This window comes from Falco rusticolus, chromosome 1 (assembly GCF_015220075.1).
Source record: "Falco rusticolus isolate bFalRus1 chromosome 1, bFalRus1.pri, whole genome shotgun sequence".
In the NCBI taxonomy this organism is placed as follows: Eukaryota; Metazoa; Chordata; class Aves; order Falconiformes; family Falconidae; genus Falco; species Falco rusticolus.
Genome location: NC_051187.1, coordinates 40,481,586 through 40,501,693, shown reverse-complemented (window position 1 = coordinate 40,501,693; position 20,108 = coordinate 40,481,586). Strand labels below are relative to the sequence as shown.

At 40.1% G+C, this 20,108-nt stretch overlaps 1 protein-coding gene across 2 annotated transcripts in view; it reads right to left on the bottom strand.

Moving 5' to 3' along the window:
• Positions 1 to 13,816, bottom strand: part of ZDHHC8 (zinc finger DHHC-type palmitoyltransferase 8) — a 124,016-nt gene extending 110,200 nt beyond the window's left edge. For both annotated transcript variants that reach the window (XR_005102405.1, XM_037376072.1), the window contains exon 1: positions 13,605 to 13,816. Coding sequence is in view for 1 of the 2 variants with exons in the window: in XM_037376072.1 (XP_037231969.1) it covers positions 13,605 to 13,708 (104 nt within the window). In the remaining variant the exon portion in view is untranslated. The remainder of the gene's footprint in view (positions 1 to 13,604) is intronic.
• Positions 13,817 to 20,108: the final 6,292 nt, after the last annotated feature.

Sequence of the window (20,108 nt, the reverse complement as noted above, 5' to 3'; positions counted from 1 at the left end):
CCACAGCCTTCAAAATATCACAGGTAAAGTCAGGGAAGTGATAGTCAAGCATTTTTATATTCTTGAAGAAACCAAAATCCTTTCTGTGCTACTGCCATGGGAAATCAAAACATCCCTTACCACTTCTTCCTTAGATACATTTCCTTTGTCTAAACATTAAGATGGGAGGAAAATTAAAGAAATCCTTGCCTATTGCAAGATTAATTCACAATAGCAGCATCTTATACTCCCCTGTCTTTCCATCCTGCCTCCTACCAATTAAACAAAGGCAGACTGGTAAATTGTCTGAAGTGTCTTCTGAAAGAAATAATTTAGTTCGAATCACTGTTTTCTGAACTCAGAAAAACAAAAAGTAAACAAGGCCTTTTTAAGACTGTCACCCTATGGAAGAAGCAGATTTAAGAGGACTGACTTTCAGAGGATAGACTCAGTACTTCTAGAAAATTACAAAGTCCAACTTTTGAGGAGTGAGGAGAAGCATCTAAAATCTAGCAGCCACTGGGAAAGTCAGTGGGAGCATGTTCAGATTATCTGTTGATGGCTCTGAGTGTGCACAGGTACACAGCAAAGCTGCATGACATTCCATTCTAAATCACTTTGCCAAATTGATTAACTGATAGACTGCAGTGTTTCTGCTAGCTCTCTCCTTCAAGCAAAATAACCTGTCCCACTTTAAGGCTTTAACCAAAATGATTCAGTCATTTCCAAGAGGACTTTGAAGAAATTTTTTTTTTTTTCTGTTGAAAAGCTCATCACTTCGAGGTTATGGAACAGGATCTTGTCCTTAGGCAGCAGACAGACCTTGCAGAAGGGTAAGGACGTGCAGGATGATAGAGGCAGCTGAAGTAATGCAATCAGCCAGGACAACCAACTGCCCTTCAAGGGATTTAAACCAAGCATGCAGTCACTTGAATACCTCGCAATCATCACTTTGCAGTAAGATTTTACTTGGCACGTCAGAAGATCAGAATCAGATTTTCACTTTAGATGGACTTTGTTCCATCTGTATAATTCTTATACAGCCTCATCAAGTTATTTAAGCAGGCATGGTAAGAAAGAGTGAGAAGTGAATTGGATTAAACGCAGACTGTTTAATTAACTATCTCAATATAACTAAACTCTTCATTTAAAAACAAAAAATAAAAAAAAAACAACAAAAAAACCCCACCCCACAGTACATCATTCCTTCTTCAATGAAACGCCTTCCAAAAGAAGAGGCTAAACTAGGAATAGAAGACAAAACGTATATTAAAACCTTAAGTTTTCTAACTGAAGAGTTGGCAAGACTTATATGCCCAGGGGAATCAATCCCTCATCAGACATGCAAGCATCCATAGTATGCTGTTTTGGAGACATATCACAACATACACAATGGCAGAAGCAGCCCAACAGAAAAGTATTTCTAGGGGAACCAAAAAGAAAACTGGCAAGAAGAGATACTTTTTTAATGTCAAGTAGATATTACACTCAAAATAGCTTTTCCTCATTTCCAAAGCAGTTGAAGCAACAAAAATAAACAACCACTCTGAAAGATGCAAACAAAAGCACAAAGCATATTCATCACAAAATCACAGGATCCAGTGCATCGCTCCAGTAAACAGGGCTCTCTTGTGTTCAGAAGAGGACAATGTAAGTAGCAAATTGCTAGACTTCTCTTTCCCTGTTGACCAGACCCAACTCTGCTTACTTTTCTGGATCAAGTAAATTCACAGACTAAGAATACAGAACTTCTTAGTAGGGAAGATGATAGAAGTGTTGGTCAGCACCTTTGGAGAGAATACCAGATGTGTGAGAGTCACAATAAAGATGCTGACCCACTGAGAGCACTTACAGTTTCAATACAGAAAGCATTACATTAACCCATAAAAGCCACCCCAGCTCAATAGATGAGAGTAGATTTTGAACTGCACCTCATAATCCTTAATCCTTTTCCTGTACTCTGGCATTTCAGAAGGCAAATGAGAGTGAATCGCCTTCTGCACATGTATCGGGCAAAAGGCCTTATCCACCTGAACAGACTGATCTGGAGGTCACCTGTCAAGAGAGACAGAGAACAGCAAAAAAACCCAGCATAAGAGCTGGACAAGAGACTGCCAGATAGCCCAGGAAGACCCAGAATGACTGTAAGGAGGATTCAGAAGTTACATAGGAATCAAGGGATGTACTGTATAAAGGGGTTGGGGCTTAGTCCAGACCCATGTCTCTGAGGTGGAGAGTGGTTGTAAGTAGTTTCTTATGACACTTGGAAAACATTGTTCTTCTCTGTTTCCTTTTGCTGTCAAGCACCTCTGAAAGGGTAAACCACACACTCAGGTTATGCTGAAAGTCAAGGGTCATGGCAGTGGTCTGCTACAGCAGCTATGCAGTTTGGGGTCAGCGTAAGTCCTAGAGCCAGCTACTACAGAACATAAAGAGCCTGACAGAAACAATAGGTGAAGAAAACATGGGTCTGGTGACCACCTTCTTCAGGAGCACTCTAGGGCCAAAAATTCATAACCCCCCAACATCCACCAAGGGAAGAATTTAAAAATCCCCACCTAGACAGTAAATGGAGAGATGATAGCTGGCTCAGAAGTACATTTCTATTTTATTAGATATGAATTATAAATCAAACACAGCAGGCTAGAGACAAATTCATTAATTTTTCAGTTCTCAAACCACAGATATCATGTTTAGTTCTATCCCACCAGTTTTTGTAATATAATGCAAGAAAAATTCTACAGCAAAAGTAATTAGCCATTGTAGAATCACGTACAAATGAAAGTTTAAAGACTACAATGTTACCATTAAACTTTTAAAGACAGACAACAAAGCTTTAAGTATATGTATCTCCATATTTGTACATTTGTGCAGATTTAAGTGTGAAAGAAACAGAACAGTCTTGCTGCGTTTCACACCCTTGCGTTTGAGAATGGCCCAAAGTGACATTAGATGGAGCAGAAACTGTAGAATAACCCCTATTTTCAGAAGCCCTCTCAGAAGGACTGATGTCCTTTGAGTCCTGGGCTGACAGCCTGGAGTTGGCACATGTGTACAAAGCTTCCAAAACACCAACACTCCAATTGTACAGTGCCTCTCTGCCTCAGTTTCACTCTTTGAGGAACAGGGATGGTAGCACTGATGACCTAATTCACAAGTTACGCTGCTGGAGACCAGAAGGGACAGAGACTTCAACATTAGGAGCGGCACTGTTTTGCCCCAGCTAGCTACCAGCATAAGGGACAGCTACAGATAAAATTTTGCACTTAATGCAGAAGAAGGATTAAGCCACTTGTCAGAGAGAGTACAGAAAGCTTTTTGCAGAATTAAGACCTGAGCCCAGGCACTAGGCAGCCCTAATAATAGTTCTAAGCCCAGAATAATTTTAAAATACATATACACCCCCATGCATTTTCCCAGGTCTCTGTTGGTTGCATCCTTGCCCTCTGAGTAATGGTGTCTCCCAGGCAACTCCCAAATGGGAATCACACACAGCCCTGAGTAAGTCAGGAAGGTCCCATGAAGGTTTATGACCACGCTCAAAGCTTCCTACCAGAAAGAGCCCAAACGCAAAACAGAAGGTCACTATACTATGTTCTGTTTAGTTGTCTTCAGCTTAAGCATTAGAGAATGAAAGCAGATGTTTCCCAACCTGTTGAAAACAGTTCGTCATCATCACTAAATTCAATGTCATGTGTAAGAGCTTTCATCTTACTATCATTGCAATCTATCTGTCAAATGCCATTTTCTGAAAATACACAAAGATGACACAACCAGAAGCATCCAATTTCAAGGAACCGACCCTTTCACTCTTATAAACAAAACTTCAACCACCTGTCTTCCTGCACTATCCCCCAGCTTCTTGAGAGCATTGCTCATACAGACAGGCTTTATTTCAAAATTTAACTCTAGAAATGGATATATTAGGTAAGATGAGGGTACATTCTCAGTAGAGCTCTACCAAGAAGAGCTGAGGTTGTCCTTGCAATTTATTTTCTGATACAGTTCTGCATCTGGACATGGACTAGAAGCTCTGTTCTGCAATTAAAAATAATAATAAAAAAAAAATCACAGGGATTTAATGGCCACACCTAGCAAGTCCTGTTAGTTTAATCTTGCACTATCTTTGCACTTTGACATTTCTGTGGCAAATATTAATCTCCTTTGCTGCTGCAGGTGCTACAGCTTCCATACATGAATCAGAAGACAGCTCATCAGATTCAGTGTTTTCACATCTCCTTCTGTTTGACTCTTACTGTGTATCGGGAAGCAGCCATTTCTTATCTCTTACTACAAAATTATCAAAACTTGGTCATTTTGGGGAAAAAAAATAATCCAGTGCCTGTTGATACTTTTATTGTTTTCATCAAAGACTTGTTAGCCATTTACATGAAACAGGATATGTGCAAAGCTAGCCTATCTGTTCACTGATCAAATTAAAAACTATAGACAAAGGCTGTCACTTCATACAATGTTATTTTAAAATGCACATAGTATGAAATCTCTCTAGAGCTGTGTTACTATACAAGGCTGTACTTAGTTCTTTGCAGACTAATTAGCATACAATGTAAACAGAATTAAAGAATATGATGAGAATTAATGACCCTGTGGAATTATGATACTAAATTATAACTATAACTGATATATAACTATATTAAATTTTAACAGGGTTAGCACGTATGTCCTGTTCACTGTTATGGCTCTAGCTGTAGCAGTTTTTGCTAGCTAGCTTCTGCAGGCGTCTCAAACAGTTTTAAGCATTTAACCTGGTCCAAGGCCAGCTGCAGAAGTTATAACTGAAGGTGGACAAGAAATAGAATGGATTTGGAGGCAGGCGTCAGGATAACATTTCTCTACCAACAAGTTTGTGACAGTGGTGATTTCCAGTTGTCACCTAGATAGCACTTAAGCAAGCAGACAAGATTCTTTAACCAGAAGTGCATATACACACCAGGATGCCAGGGTTGCAGCAACATCTTCAAAGAGAAAAGATAGATGCGAGCCAGGCACCGTACAAGAAAGAAATGGAACGACAGATTAAAAATTAAAAAAGAACCCAGAGTTACTGGTCAAATCACAGATTTGACCACATGATCATACAGACATCCCCAAGTCCCTGTTCCCCCATAGTGCCTTGGAATGTGGGAGAAGCCAAATTAACAGTGCGGTTCCAGGGGGAAGTCTCTGGGCAGCAGTTCCTGAGCCCAGTGCTAGACACAAACCCCACAGGAGAGCAAGCCCACCTACACAACTAACAGCTCCTGCCACTTGGAGCCAAGAAACTATATTATCAAATGCTGGGGTTTGGTAAAACACAGGAGGTAGTTCAGCAAGCTGCTGACAGCAGACAAGGGCTAACCACAGCGTTATTAGATCACAGGACATCTGCAGGGTCTTATTGCTAGGGCAAACATTAATCTTCAGAGAAAGCTAAACATGCAAAATGAGATCTCAACATGAAAAAATTGAAAGAGAAGTTACACACAATTAAAATTATCCCAAATAACTTTTGAAACTGAACTGGCTGAAAAGGGGGAGAGGAAGTGTTTTTCCGTAAGAAAATACCTGCCCCTCCTAGCCGACTGGGATCAAAGTAGGCAGAAAAACTTTAAGTTGAACCTTTCTGTTTTGAAGCACTTCTGCGATTGACCCAAGTTTAAATTAAAATTATGCTTGTTTATAGAAATGTCCAGGCTTTCCTTATTCCCAGTACCGTACTAAAACTGTGTTGATATAGATATTACATTGGATTATTTCCCTGAAGACATGAAAGAGAGCTAATGTAAATGCCAATTTAGTTTTAAGAATCCTGAGAGAGTAAGGCTTTGTCTGACTTTATTTATGAAAGCCCTTATATATTTAAGCAGTTTCAAGTTTGCTTTGTTAGGCAGCAACTTTAAAAGTAATTTGGTCATTTAAGAATATTCTGCATACTGGAGTTGTCTGGAGAGCAGGCATTTCAAAGTGGCACATACAGACCTTATTTCCATGGGAATTACTGAGTAGTCTGCCTCTATGAACGCCTTCCTTCATCAAAAAATGATGCCATCATTTTATATGTGGTTTGACAAAAATCTGTATTTCATGTATTCCCATCTTCATACTGCCAGCCTTGCTCCAAAGAGCTTGCTGTTCTCTTGCACAAAGGGCAGCATTTCCCAATTATGTGACTTGACACAATATTAAAGTACGTAACAAAATGGTGCACATGTACACTGGAAACAGCTGCTTTGGAGTTTAGATCTAAAATTCGAGAGGTCTTTTTGCTGCACTTGGCTGCACTGTCCTTTGTTACTGGATGATCTCAACACACAGCAGTGAGGATAAGGATCTCACATTTGAAGTCCACAAATTCTGTATTTACACTTTCACAAACAGAAAACCATGGTAACCACTGCATATCTAAGTATGGGTTACTGTACAGTTTATTCCATAATAGCCATTCTGAGAAAAACAAAGAGTCAAGTACCCACTAATGTCTGCGTAATTCTGCCTAAAAAGAATTTTAGGCACTTTGTACAGCTTTGAAGCAAGTCTAGCTAAATTGCATTAGCAATTGCAGGAGTACAATCAGTGACTAATTAAGTCCTCTTTCTGGATACAGATTACTGGCTGAAGATTTAGGTAGCATACACTGTTCTGTGGTATACTCATTTGAATTGGTTATTGCAGTCACCAAGGATCCCCAAAGCTGAATTCTCCTAGGGTAACATAAGATCTAGGCTGATCGTGTTTTTCCAATCTATGGTATTCTTTACAAAAAATAATATAGAATTTCCATTAAACACTGCAGCATTACTGTTTCAACCCCCATGCCTCTTCCTTTTAATTTCATTAGCAGCTCCCACTGACAAATGATCAACTAATAGTAGCTCTGGAACAGTGCAGCCAAATTGAAGATTACTCTTGGATTAGTGAGAAAGAAGTCTTGTATCTACTGGCTCAAATCAAAGGACAGTAAATCAATGTTCCACAAGTGTAGCACTCATTCAACTTTTAAGATGCCTCTCCCCACTCCAGTATGCATCTATTTCAAGCTCTAAATTGGCTTATACTACCTTATTACTGTATTCCAGACATCTTTCAATGCAAGCTAGACAAAATTCATGGTTTCCCTTTGTAGGCCTTGAAAAGTTTCCTTGTAGCTTATACACTAAGAACAGAAAACCTGGTCCAGGTCATCTTTCCCAGGTCTCACATGTCACAGGGTTCTACAGCTGATTTCAGCTAAGAAGCACTAGTAAGCAAATAAGTTGTTTACACACAAATGTTAAGTGTATGATTAGCAATTGTCCCAGGTAATGAACCTCAAAAGTCAGACCTCCAAGGTCACCACACATACCTGTCTCTCAATTTAAGTTTTATTTGTGTTTTGAACAGTTAGCATCCCTTAGTTTACATTACTAACAAACCAACTGAGGTTCCATATAATTTGAATGATTTTATAGATATTGCTTCTATTTATAAAAGGATGCACATGTGGCATACTTGGACAAACATGGACATTATTTACATTAGCATCTTGAAAAGGACTTTAAACAAAAATAGAAAAAATGCTTGCATATTCATATACAAAGGCTGAGAGGCCCACCCCGATCTAATTGTGACACCCTCTCATTCCTATTTCTATATATCCTTGATCTCTGCTCATTAGGAAAAATAGAAATGAGGTTGCTACTGGCATAAATCACACACTGACTACAGCTGTAGACAGCCCATGCACAGGAATAACTTCCATTGCATTAGCTCTTCTGCCTTTAAAACTAGATCTACAGTGAGCATTGAAATGCCACTGTGATGGCTGCATGCAGATAGCTGTGCATCCCACAGCTGAAGATGCCTAGCTGTTTACTACCATCAAAGATGGTTCTCTTTTTCACTCTCCCAGACTACAGTGAGAAAAAATATTCCTGTTGATAATAAACACCGGTTTTTTCTAAAGGAAATACACAGAAGTATTGCCAACTTTGCTGGTCCCCTTGGAAGCAAAGATGATAGAATCAACTAGTTAAAAGCAGTAAAACTGAGCTCTCTTCCAGCATTAAAAAAACACCAAAAACCAACAAACCTTTTCACACTTCAGTTAAATTGATTTTCTTGTTAAGATTGCCTGTCTTTTTATCTTGTCTGACAAGTTTGTCTAGATTTTCTTTACAAAAATTATATACCAAGATGAAATCGCCACAGCTTAAAAGGACATCTCTTTGTCATAACAAGAATAAATATTTTCCGGAAGCTGACAGACATGACAACTGAGATGACTCAGGTCAACCTGGCAAGCCTTACCTTTTCTGGATGGCGAGTACAGCAGACAGGGAAAACCTGCCATTATAGATGCATTTAAGATGGAAAACATTAAGATATCTCAGGAGGCTAAACTGCACTACTTGAAATCAGTGTTTGTGAAGCCAGTTTTGAAATGCACCTGATTAAACTGATGCACACTTTTTTACATACCCTTTTTCCTCCATGTGGTGTCATCTGCATGGCTGCCGGTGAACGTATACTTTGTGAAGCTGCTCCCTACCAGTTCCAGCAATTTATTGATTTGGCATATGGGAAGAAAAATGATTTTATCTATTTAATTTTATTTAATTAATTTTTGTGCACCTACTTATCAGCATCCAGTTCCATTTCCTCTAGGCTAGTATAAAACGCACCTGTGTTGCAGATGAAGCTCCATAACATCTGTAGCATACATTTTAAATCACATTTTATCATTTGTTCTAACTGAAATCTGAACACTGAACCAGCAGAAGTTGAACATCTGGAACTGGAGTTCACTGAAGTCCTTAAAATACTTTAGGTAAGAAAAACATCTTTGGATACAAATCAAATTCACTAAAGCAAAGATAATCTTCTATTAGCTTGACCTCTGCTAGTGACTAAACAAACCCAAGATATAAAAGCAGACTATGGTTTCCCCTTTTTGTTCTCATTGGAGGAGAAGATCTGGTAGTTCAAGAATTTTAAGATACACAGTTACTATAGTTTTGAACTTTAAAATGCTATTACATATGTATTTCAGGGCTATTCCAGTGCAGAATCAGATAACTGGGTGGGTGGGTGCACGTGCACTTAAGATTCAAGAAGTGCGTTCATGATAATATAAGTGTATCTGAATTCATATACAGCTAACCTGGATGTATTAGCCGTTGCAGAAATGCCAAGTCTTTCTAGTTCATCAAATACTGTATAACATGATATACAAATGTGGGGGGAATAGCAAAAAAAATTTTAAGCATACATGAATGAAGCCAAGCTTTCCTCCTGGCTAAGGTAAATCCACCAGCCCTGCTACTGAGTACAGTCTACCAGCCATTCTTCCTCTTTCTGCTATCCGAACAGCAAGGGTATAAGCCATTTCTCTCATTTTCTTTAGATCCCTACTCTGACTTCAACTACAGTTGCTCTTCTACACAAATTTATCACTCCTCAGTTGTTTTCTGAAGGTTACAGATATTAAATTTCCTTGTGTCACAGACTGAATTCGAGTGCCAATTGCCTGTCTGTGGCATATACCTATGATTACTTCCCATTATGACTTCTAAGAACAAAGTTGGAGTCTCATTTTCAGTTATTGACTGAATGAGTTTTCACCTTACTTGTGCTTTCACTTCACCCAGAAAACCACTCATTTTATTATCCCATTGAAGGGAATAATATACAGTCACATTATTACCATTATATATCAAAGAAGTGCTGGCACCTGGACTATTGTTACGAATTATGTTTCTGCCATATTTCAAAGATGCTCAAGTGACTACATGCTGCAGAAGTCACAGTCTGAAAATGGGTATTTTATCAGAAACTTCTAGTCTACAATATTCAGTGAGAGAATAAAGAGCTTTATTTTCTCCTTGCTGAAATGAGCCACAGTTTTTCCTTAAAGCCTTATGCTTTTAACTTGCGTTATAACCTACAGATACAGGCATTGCAGCTGGTAAACTAACTCAGAGGTTCTCAGCATTAAAAACTACAGTGAGTAACACAATTTAAACAGGTGAAGAGAACTATTAGCTCCAGAATAATCACAGAATCATTCAGGTTGGAAAAGACCTTTCAGATCATTAAGCCCAACTGTTATAGTTCATTGGGTGACGTTATGTTTTACAGCATTATACTTACTGACAATTAAGCTATGTTATCTACTAATACTGAAGTTACACAAGCTAAAGTAAGGTGAGAAGTTCTCAAATCTCAGGTGCTTTGAATGACCACACTAAGGTTTACACCGTAGCAGTCAGTAGTCCAAGGTGTAAGAAGCCCAGGCTTCACTGAAATAGGTTAAATTGTTATCTCTAACAAAAAAGCCTTATGAGAAATATGATGAAAAAAGGTTTTGGTAGAAATAAGTAAGTTCAGGTTTGCTATAGCTGATTCACTCTGGATTCTGGTTATGTTAAGAAAAATTTTTTCTTCCTTCATGATGCCATTCTGTTTGTTCATATAAGTAAATTAACCTAATCATTACATATAACATTATTGATACATTCCTTCATAATGTTTAGAGTTGATGCTTGCTTACTGTCCTACTATAACAGATTAGACCACCTACTCACACAGTTATGTTTTATTATTAAATGAACACACATGGAAAGCTAAAAGCCTGTGATAATACAACTGCATTGCCTTTCCAGGCAATAATCTCTATAGCTAATAGTTTAGTTCTCCCTCATAAAATCAGAAGGAATCTAACAGGGATGCAGTGAATCCTAAATAGTTAGCTGAGATAAAAGCATAAAGGAGAATCTATAATGGAATTTTCCCAAAGTATAAGTGATCAACACCACCATGAACTAACATCAGATACTGTGTATTTCAAACACTCTTTATGTGCTGCCGCTTAGCCAAGGTGTTTGGACAAAAGCTAAAAATAAAGACTACATTGCTAAAAAGCTAACCCTAGCCTTCAAGTTCAAAGAGCTTTTTCATCTAGCAGAGGACACTCATAACACGTGGCTTGAGTCCACAACCATGTCTAGGGAGAAAGCCAAGTAAGAGTCTCTGTTTTTCGTACGTTACTCAAACGTTTGCAGTGCCCTAGAGGGATTATTTTTTCTACTTAGTAAGTGGGTTTAAAAAAGTTATTATTCCATTTTTCCACATACATTAACCTCCATTATTCAGTTTCACCACACCGAAGTTGCTGTAGTCCCTGATATCCCACTGAGCTGATCTGCCCCAAAATTTGATATGTGAGTCCCATCCATCATCAGCTTCATGTTATTTATGCACAGGCTAGTTCATTAATAGACATAGCAGCCTTAAAGCTTAATGACACAAATAAGGAGTTAATAAAAACACATGTAAATCTTCATCTAATGTAGTTCTTGTGATATGAGAAGCAAGCATGGATTGTATCAATAACACCACTTGAAGCAACTTTAGGCCAGTGCCTCAACTGCTGCGTATCAAGAGATGTACTCAACATCAAGAGAGCTGTGCAAATCAACACCCGTGAAAATTCAGGTCTATCTCAGCCTTTAATAACATATCACAACGGGATCTTCAGGACACAAAACACTGCCCACAGGAAAAAAAAAAAAAAAGAAAAGAGAGATGCTCAGGAAAGGGGGATCACACACACAACACACCCTGCCCCATAAAAGACACTGATCTCATGCATACTACTTGCTTTGATTCTAAGACAAAGACAGATGTTACTAAAACTGCTCAGGATTAAAAAAACAAAACAAAAAACCACAACCAACAGCAATTCCATACAAATTTGTCCAAGTATTTTTGAATGGACAGGACTTCAAATACTGCCTGACAACAGTTGCTCAATTATGTGTTACTTTAATTACACACAAGACTTGGCAGCAGCAGAGAACGTATGTCTGGGACAGTCCTCAAAAAATTTACTAACACTTCAAGATCCACAGGCCAAGTTACAATATGGAGAGTTCCTAAAAATACTTCATTTTGCATGTAATGATTCACTGATAACAGAGGGAGCAGAGTTAAGTTTAAGATTCACTAATAGACTAAAGCCAATTGCTTATTCTGTACAGTAACAAATTCTAAAACAAACATCTCTGTTCATGTCCTGCTGCCAAAGGGATGTTTTCAGCAACAACTGTGTTACCAGGAAAGTCTTACATCACTAAGCAATTTGTAGCTCTACATTGGAAGTATCATGTGAAAACAAACATACAGCTTCCAAAACAACCTTAGCATACATCCATTTCTTAAGACCAAAAACAAACCAAAAAAAATGCTGGCATTAAGACCCCCTTTTTTTTGTCTACAAAACCATTTAAAAAAAAATATTCACAATACCAGTGTCAACCAAGTTCATCACAAAAGCCAACTTCTGTCTTGCCTTTGCCCGCGAGCGCTTAACTATAATTAGATGCCCAAATGATGAATGATAGGCTTATACTTGTACCAGTTCTTGGGGCTTGTACCAGTTCTTGAAACAGCATAATACCCTGAAAGGATTTACCAGTACTTCATATGAAATGCATTAAAAACAAGCAACAAGAAATCAAGTCACGTTATGTCAAGAGCAGAACGCTGTGTCAAAATCTGTTCCGATTTAAGAAACTGTTAGACAAAACAACATTTACATTTTATTCTGAAATCCTACATTAAGATTACCATTTTGAAACATTGAGAATTGTATCACAGCCCAGCCAAGAAGGATGAAAACATAAGATATAAGTTATAATAGTCTTCTGCTTTTAACAACTTCACTAAGCTCAGTTACAAATTAGTGATGGCAAAACAAGGAACATAGTTTCAAAATAAGTGAAACAATAAATCTTGATAGCCAACAGATGTCTTTTTACCTTCCCAAAAAGCAGCTTAGTCAAAGCTCATTTCAGAGCCCAGTTTTGTGGCATCTCTCCCGAAATACCAACACCGCCTCTGCAGGGAAGCTGCCGTTACCCCAGCATGGGAAGGGGCTAGCAATCCACATAATTCGAGTTTATGTAAAAGGAGAGGAAACTGAAAGCTAAATCACTACACCAGTCACATATTAATATAACTACAGGAGATATGCGAGCAGACCGCCAGAGCTCAGTTTTGCATTTAAGGGAAAAAGGAATGAGAGAAGAAGGAACGGGGGGGGGAGGTTCCCCCTCCCTTCCTTCAAGCAAATCTAAATTTGTTCATTAGATCCCCAAGCTTTTAGGGTCAGTTACATAAAAATATGTAAAACCTGTAACGCGCAGAACAAGACTCCTGCCGCTGCCCAAGGCTCTGCCAGCTCGGCCCCAGCACCCGCCGAGGCTCGGGGAAAGGCCGGCTCTCCCCCCGGCGGCCGAGGGGACCCAACCAGGCACAGCCCGGCTGCGCTCCCGCCGCTGCCGGTGCCGCTCTCCCGTACCCCAGCCCCGCTAGCACAGCCGGGGGGAGAGGGGGCTGCGGTGCGTTGGGCATTTCTGATGGTCACCGCCGGCAGCTGCAGGAGTCCGGTAAGGTTGACGTGCTACGAAATGGTGGCTCTGACCGCTACACACATTTTTATGATACGGAGAAATCGGGTGGCTGTGCAAAGCCGAGCCGGGAAGGGCTGGCGGGCGGCGGGACCGGCAGCGGCGGGGCCTGGAGCAGCTGTCAAGCCCGGCCGCCTCCCCCCGCCCAGCCCCCCCCTCCGCCAGAGCGGTACTTACGTGAAAACAAAAAATAAAGTAGTCGAACCCACTAATAAGGCAGCTGCTGTGGAGACAGGGATGTATTTAGTAGGTTTAAACCTCTTTCCAGTGCTGCTGGGCATCCTGTAGTTTACACATCACTGGGTAAATCCAACCCGAGAGGAGGGAGCCGGGAGGATGCGGGTCCCTCCGGCGCGGGGAGAGCGGGACCCGGGCGGCGGGGAGGGACGGGCGAGGGACCGGAGCAGCTGACCTCCAGCACAGGAAATCCCACCCACCCCGCCCGGCCCACTCGGCTGATGTCAGCAGCCCCTTAAGGTAGCGCTGCGGGGGGACGGGGCCCCGCAGAGCTGCGGGCCGGGCGGGGCGGCGGACCCCGCAGCCGGGGCACCGCTGCCGGGCCGTCCCGCAGCAGCCCTTGCGGACAGGGCGGATCTCATCCCCCCCTCTTACAAGGGGGAGGGGGGGGGGAGGCAATTTATCGAGCCCTGCAAGGCTCTTTGTGGGGCGTGAAAGCGCTCTCCCCGTTCGCTTTGCAACGCTGCTCTAAGGCTTGACCGCAAAATACCTCGGGTCTGCAAGCAGCTGCACCGCTGCAGCACCCCGCGCAGCTGGGCAGGGCTCTGCGCCGAGCAGAGGGGGCTTCCGAGGGAAGCGGATTGCAGGACCGGGGCCTGCAGTGAATTCCGAACTAGTCAAGTCGGGCACAAATTCTGCGTTGCTAGCTCGGTCAATAAACCCCCTACATTTTATTCAGCCAAACCCTGATTCACGGTATTGAGAAAACTGCTGCACTCCGCTAAATATAACTAAATCCAAGATGAGTAACTGAGTGCAAACGTAACTGAAACGACACCATACCCTGTTCTTTTTAAATCTATCTAGTAGCATCAGGAGGCAGAAAGAGGTAATTTAAGGTAACATAAGAAAGTTGAGCGAAACGGCTTTCTGAAGAGTGCTGTGTGAATAGCTGCTCTGTTCACGTTCAGGGGGCACCACCCAGCAGCTTCCCTTAGTCAGAAGGAAACCCTCAGACGGGAGCAAGGGTTCAAGGCCACTTGGAAGTTTAGAAATCAAGACCAGGAGCTGCAGCTTGCACCCTCCCTCCTGCTTTCTTCCTCAGCTAATCCCCCATTTGCAGTTGCCAACATACAGATAAAGGAACCACTGTGCAAAACAACAAAAGCCACATGTGCAGCTTCTGCTGGGTGTTCTTAGATGTAAGCTTGCCCTAGAAAGTATATACCTCAGTTTGGTTCTGAAAAGATGTTACTATTCCCCATCTTAAAAGACTAGATAAGCTCCACAGTCCTAGAGGTATTAAGAACAGGTAAAACCCAACACAAAAAAAAAGCAAGTAAGGGTCCTCAACTCTGCAGTTCACAAAAAAACCAAACCGTTAAAAAATTTGTGCACATCAGCTTTAATATAAGCAAAGCCAGCAAGTTTAGGCCTGAAGACATATGGTTATGTGATATCTCAGCTTTTGCTAACAACTGCCCCCGTCCAAAAACAAAAAAAACTTATTCTGCAGTCTTCTGAGAACAACTTTAAAAATGCTGAGGTTTATCCAAAAGCAAGTAAAGCCAGAAAGCAACTCAAAATGAACTCCAGACTTAGGTTTTTGAGGAAAGGGAGGAACACCTACTTAAGTTATTTTTGAATGCTTGGAGGACATTAAATGTTTCCTATGCTTCACTACTCTTTGTCATGCCAGCTTATTGAAATAAATGATTCTTAAAGTCCTTGTAACTAATCAAAAGGTCAACAACTTTACACAGAACCAAACTCTGCATACTAATCTGAAAGCCTTCAGGCACATCTATGCTAACATATTAAGTTGGATCAAAAGTATACTTTGGAAGCAAATCTCTTGATCACTGTCACCATGGTTTGATGTATGTTGCTGAGTAGTCTTGAAGTGGGTAACTGGATTAGTTTTCAACAAAACTAAGCTGGGAAGATACATTTCAGGAACACACCTAATACACTCGGGTCATTAATTAGTTTAGCACCACTTGCATAACATAAGCAGAGACTTCATCACTTTGATCAGTTCAAGCCCTCCCCCCTCCTCCTCCAGCAATACTCTTGATCAAGAATTTCAGTTGTAAACAGAACCCTGATTATTTTTCCAGATATTTTTATTTTAAACTGGAAAACGTTATCATAAGAAGCATTATAGACTGTTTGTGAAGTTTGGCTAGCATCCTGTAATGACAGTAAGAGACTTACTCAAATGCATGTTTCAGGGCTTGAAAAGTAGTGAAGAAGTTAACTCTCAATAACGGTCAGATCTGCATTTTTAGCAGAGACAGGCAAGTTTCCTTTCTAGGTGAGCAACAGAAGCAATCTGCCAAGTTTCTAGCAGGTTGTTAGGGAACAATAAGCACAAGTTTATTTTAACATACATATTTGGAGGTTGGTGATTTACTTGAATTTCATCCTTTTCAAGGACAAAGCCTTCCTGGGACAGTAACATTCCTTGATGTGAATACAGGAGTTATTCTTAAGACGACTGTTCCTACTCTGTCCTCTGTACTTCGTGAACTTCAACTGTATTTTCCTATGAGGATCCTTACCTCTCTGAAGTCTGCTTCTTAAAGGCAGAATCAGTGCTCCTGCTCCTTCCACCCTTCTGAATGGTCTTCCCTTTATCACTCTGACACACTAATGCTTCACCAGTCTTACTGTAACAGCCCCAGTTTAGAGGGGCAATCTTTCAAGCCACTCTTGTTCTGAAGGGAGGTACTCAGCAGCAAGCAACTTTGCATATTTTTTTTTAATCTCCCAGTCACTCAACACTGTAGAGAGGGTCACTAAAGATAGCAATGCAAATATGTAGTATCAGGGCACAAAGAACTGTAACTTTCACAGCAACAAAAAAGGCACATCTCCAAACCTCAACTTATCTTAAAGATGACTGTGCAAGTCTGGGCTGAGCTGCAGTCATCCTGTGGATCAAGACACTTAACGCCATGCAACACTGCTGTCATGCAGAACCAGCAGTCCCAAAAGAGGGCCGAGACATCCACGCTACAAGGCTACAGCATTACACTGAATTGTGTTTTGAGATTATTTTTTTTGCTGCTGTACATTGTAGACTACCTATCAGAAAGCAATAAATTACTGTAATTTGGTGTCCAGCAGTTTTCACACTTCATTCCCACTAGCATTCCAGTTCTTGAGAATGGTCTATTTCCAAGACAGCATAAAGCACTGCTGAGCAAAATTCAACCTCGCTATTGAAAGGCAAGTATATTTGAAATCACGAGATGACTTTACCATTCAAACAGTAAGGATGTCTGAGGACTTGACTACAGCAGAATAAGCATGTCTCAGAGCTGGTCTCCTGGATTCACACTACCTTATCAGCGTGCCAGAAGATTCTGGCAGCACTGAGGTAAACAGCAACAGCAGCATGAGTTAGGAAGAGATTTAATGACTACCCAAAGAACAAATACAGCTACACAGAACAATCTAAAAATAATCTGGCAGAGTATGGCTAGTAATTGCATGTCTTTTTGCAAGATTTTACTCTGAGATTTTACCCCAGAAAGGCAAACCACAGAAGTTTTGTTGGAGCCGCATGCCAGGGTACCATTCTCAAAGCTGGCAAGATGAAAGAAAACTCATGACAGAGCTAGCGTCAAGTATTCTTGATGACCATGCAATTATCATATCAAATCATGGCACTATGTTAGCTGGAAGTCTTAGCTACACGGTTAAGAAAATCCTTTTTATTTTGTACAATTGGAAGTACCAAAAATCCCTGGAATCTTTTATTGGTCACTGGGCAATTTAACTCCTAGCTCATACTAGCTATTGTCATTAAACAATGACCAGAATAAATAATTCTACTTTTCTTACTGGATTTGCTTACTACAATAAATGCATTTGCCAGCCCACGTAGTTCCAGTGACCTGCAAGCTGTTCAGGGTCACTGGTAGGACCCTGAAGGATCAGCAATTAGGTGCTTAGTAAAAGCTGTTTTTCCCCTCAAACTTGCAGTGTTTGGTACAGAGGACATCTGGACCATCATGCGCAGCATGGTGCTGGCAGAAAATCCGAGCAAGGCTAGACAGCTCTGTGTACAAGCCAGGCCTACTTGCATGTAGTTATTCAAGTTTATTTCTTACTAGATCTATCAAGAAATTATTGCCTCATAATGACTTTTCAGTAGCCTAAACAGATATCCCACATCATTTTCTACTCTTCCAACAGATCTTTTCCGTGGAATAGCATTTGTTTAGAGCAAAACTCACTCATGTAACACATTTCCCAGCTGCAGCGATGGGGCATATCAAGTTGCATTTATTATGAGACTTTGAGCACTTTACTTACAGACTGATTCCTAAATCATCCCCACAAGGAACTACTTACATTAGGATAATGTAGGCCTCTGAACAGTTTTTTAAAGATTCACCAACCATCCTGTTTAAAACCATTAATAAAGTGTAATCCTCCTCCACTAGGATGGAGTATCACTCTGAATGATGCTGCTGAAACTCAGAAAGCCAACAGTGGTTCACGTACCAGCAAACAAATTAAGATATTAAAACTGATAAGCACTATTTATCTGAAGCAATGTAACTTTAATTATACCTAGTAGTCTTGAGAAATATCCTCCAAAGAATGCAAAATATTCAGTCATTTTAACGTCCACTCCATCTTTGTTGATGTTTACATAGCTGTAATTGCTTTTATGGAAAAACAGCATTAGAAAACTATATACTTTTAGCTACTTGAAATGAGGACAGCCAGTACAACATGAATAGGCAAGAATCTCTGACACCATTGGCTTCTCTGTTAACACGTAAGTGAATTACACATCTTGATACAACAGTTATTATCTACAACACAGTGAATCAACTGATGTAAATTTGCAGCATCAAGACTTAACACAACAAAAAAATCTGGACTTCTCCAGCTTGAAAGTTCAAAGCAAGTTTAAGGCTATAAAGTTAATGAAACGCTTGCAGTAGTCAGACACCTTCCACAAAATAAGCTTGCTGTACATTAACATCTAACCCAGAATTGTACTAGTACCTTGTTTGTACTTCAAACATTCGTCCTTATATTTGTTAAAAGCATAACAAACTATGCCCCACAAACCTCAACTTCACCATTAATGCTTTAAGGAGTTCTACACATGTTATTTATTTATGGACCTAATGTAGGTTGCATTTTCATTAAGAGACTATAGCAAACTAGTTACACACACACGTCTTTCAAATATGAACAGGTCTTAAGTCAGTGGTTAATGTCTAACATGACTGAAGTGAACAAAGATATTCCATACTTAAAATTAGCATATTAGAAAAATATACCAGTGGTCATAAATCCGATGCCTAGCTGTAGATACTAATAACTATTTGACCCTTAATATAAGGTTTGTTTGCTCCTGTGCTTGTCAGTTTTCTCAACTTTAAGAATTATTTCTTCATATAATTGCACAAGCTACTTAACTTGAGCACCTTGTTTTCACGTGCATTGAAGTCTGAGAAATCACTTACATGTACAATCCACTCTACAGCAGATTAATTCAAACTTTTCTTCAGGAAGCAAAATAATTCTGATCTGTTGCAGTTAGTTTTCCTCATCTCCTGACTCTGAAAATGATACATTGTCAGACCTAGTTAAGGTTAGTGAAAGACCGGCAATTTCTCTTATTTTAAAGAGTAATCAAGCTAAACCTTTAAAGTAAATCTGAAATAAACCATCATAAAAGCAAAACCAAAATTAAAAAAAATCCTTTTATATACTTCTCTTTACTAAAGTAGTGCAAGTTTACACATAAACACAACCTCAGCAATTTAAGAACACTTAGAAATTAGTTTGACTAATCAAAATTAAGACACTAGCTTGCCATAGACACCTTTTGGAGAGAGGTTTGGGTTTGTTTCAAATAACCATTCCACTGTTGAAGCACTCTGCATTGAAAGCTGATGGCAATCTGTACAGGTGATCAAAAACAGTATGGCAGTTTATAATGTTCTCTCTCTCGCACAATCTCCAGTTCTACACAAATAGTTGCAATATCAGTTGCAAGTAATCAATAATATCAAGCTGAGTTTTCTGAACTCTGAATGCGATAACTTGTCTTCAGAGAAAAGTTTTTAGTAACATTAAACTTTTTCATTAAGTTATTCAAAGGAATGCCTTGAGAGGTGAAGCAGCATAAGGCATAGCATTTCTATTGTGGGAGGTCAGAGTTTAGCACAACTCATTGTCAGCCATAAAGCACAGCATCCACCTTCTGGACCCGACATTCTCAAACTGGGAAATCCATACCCCTAACTGGTACAGCTGGGCTGGGCTGCAGGTGCCCCTTCATGGACAGGGAAGTGCTGCTCAGGCTGCAGATGCTTTCTGCACCAAACACCTCCCCAGCCTCCACTGAATACCAAGTGAGAAGAACTGGTATACCTGCAAACCCCACCTCTCTTCTGTACAGCCCTATTACAGTTCTTTCCATGATGAAGGTATAGGTAAAAAAATAATCCCTCATTTTTCAGTTAA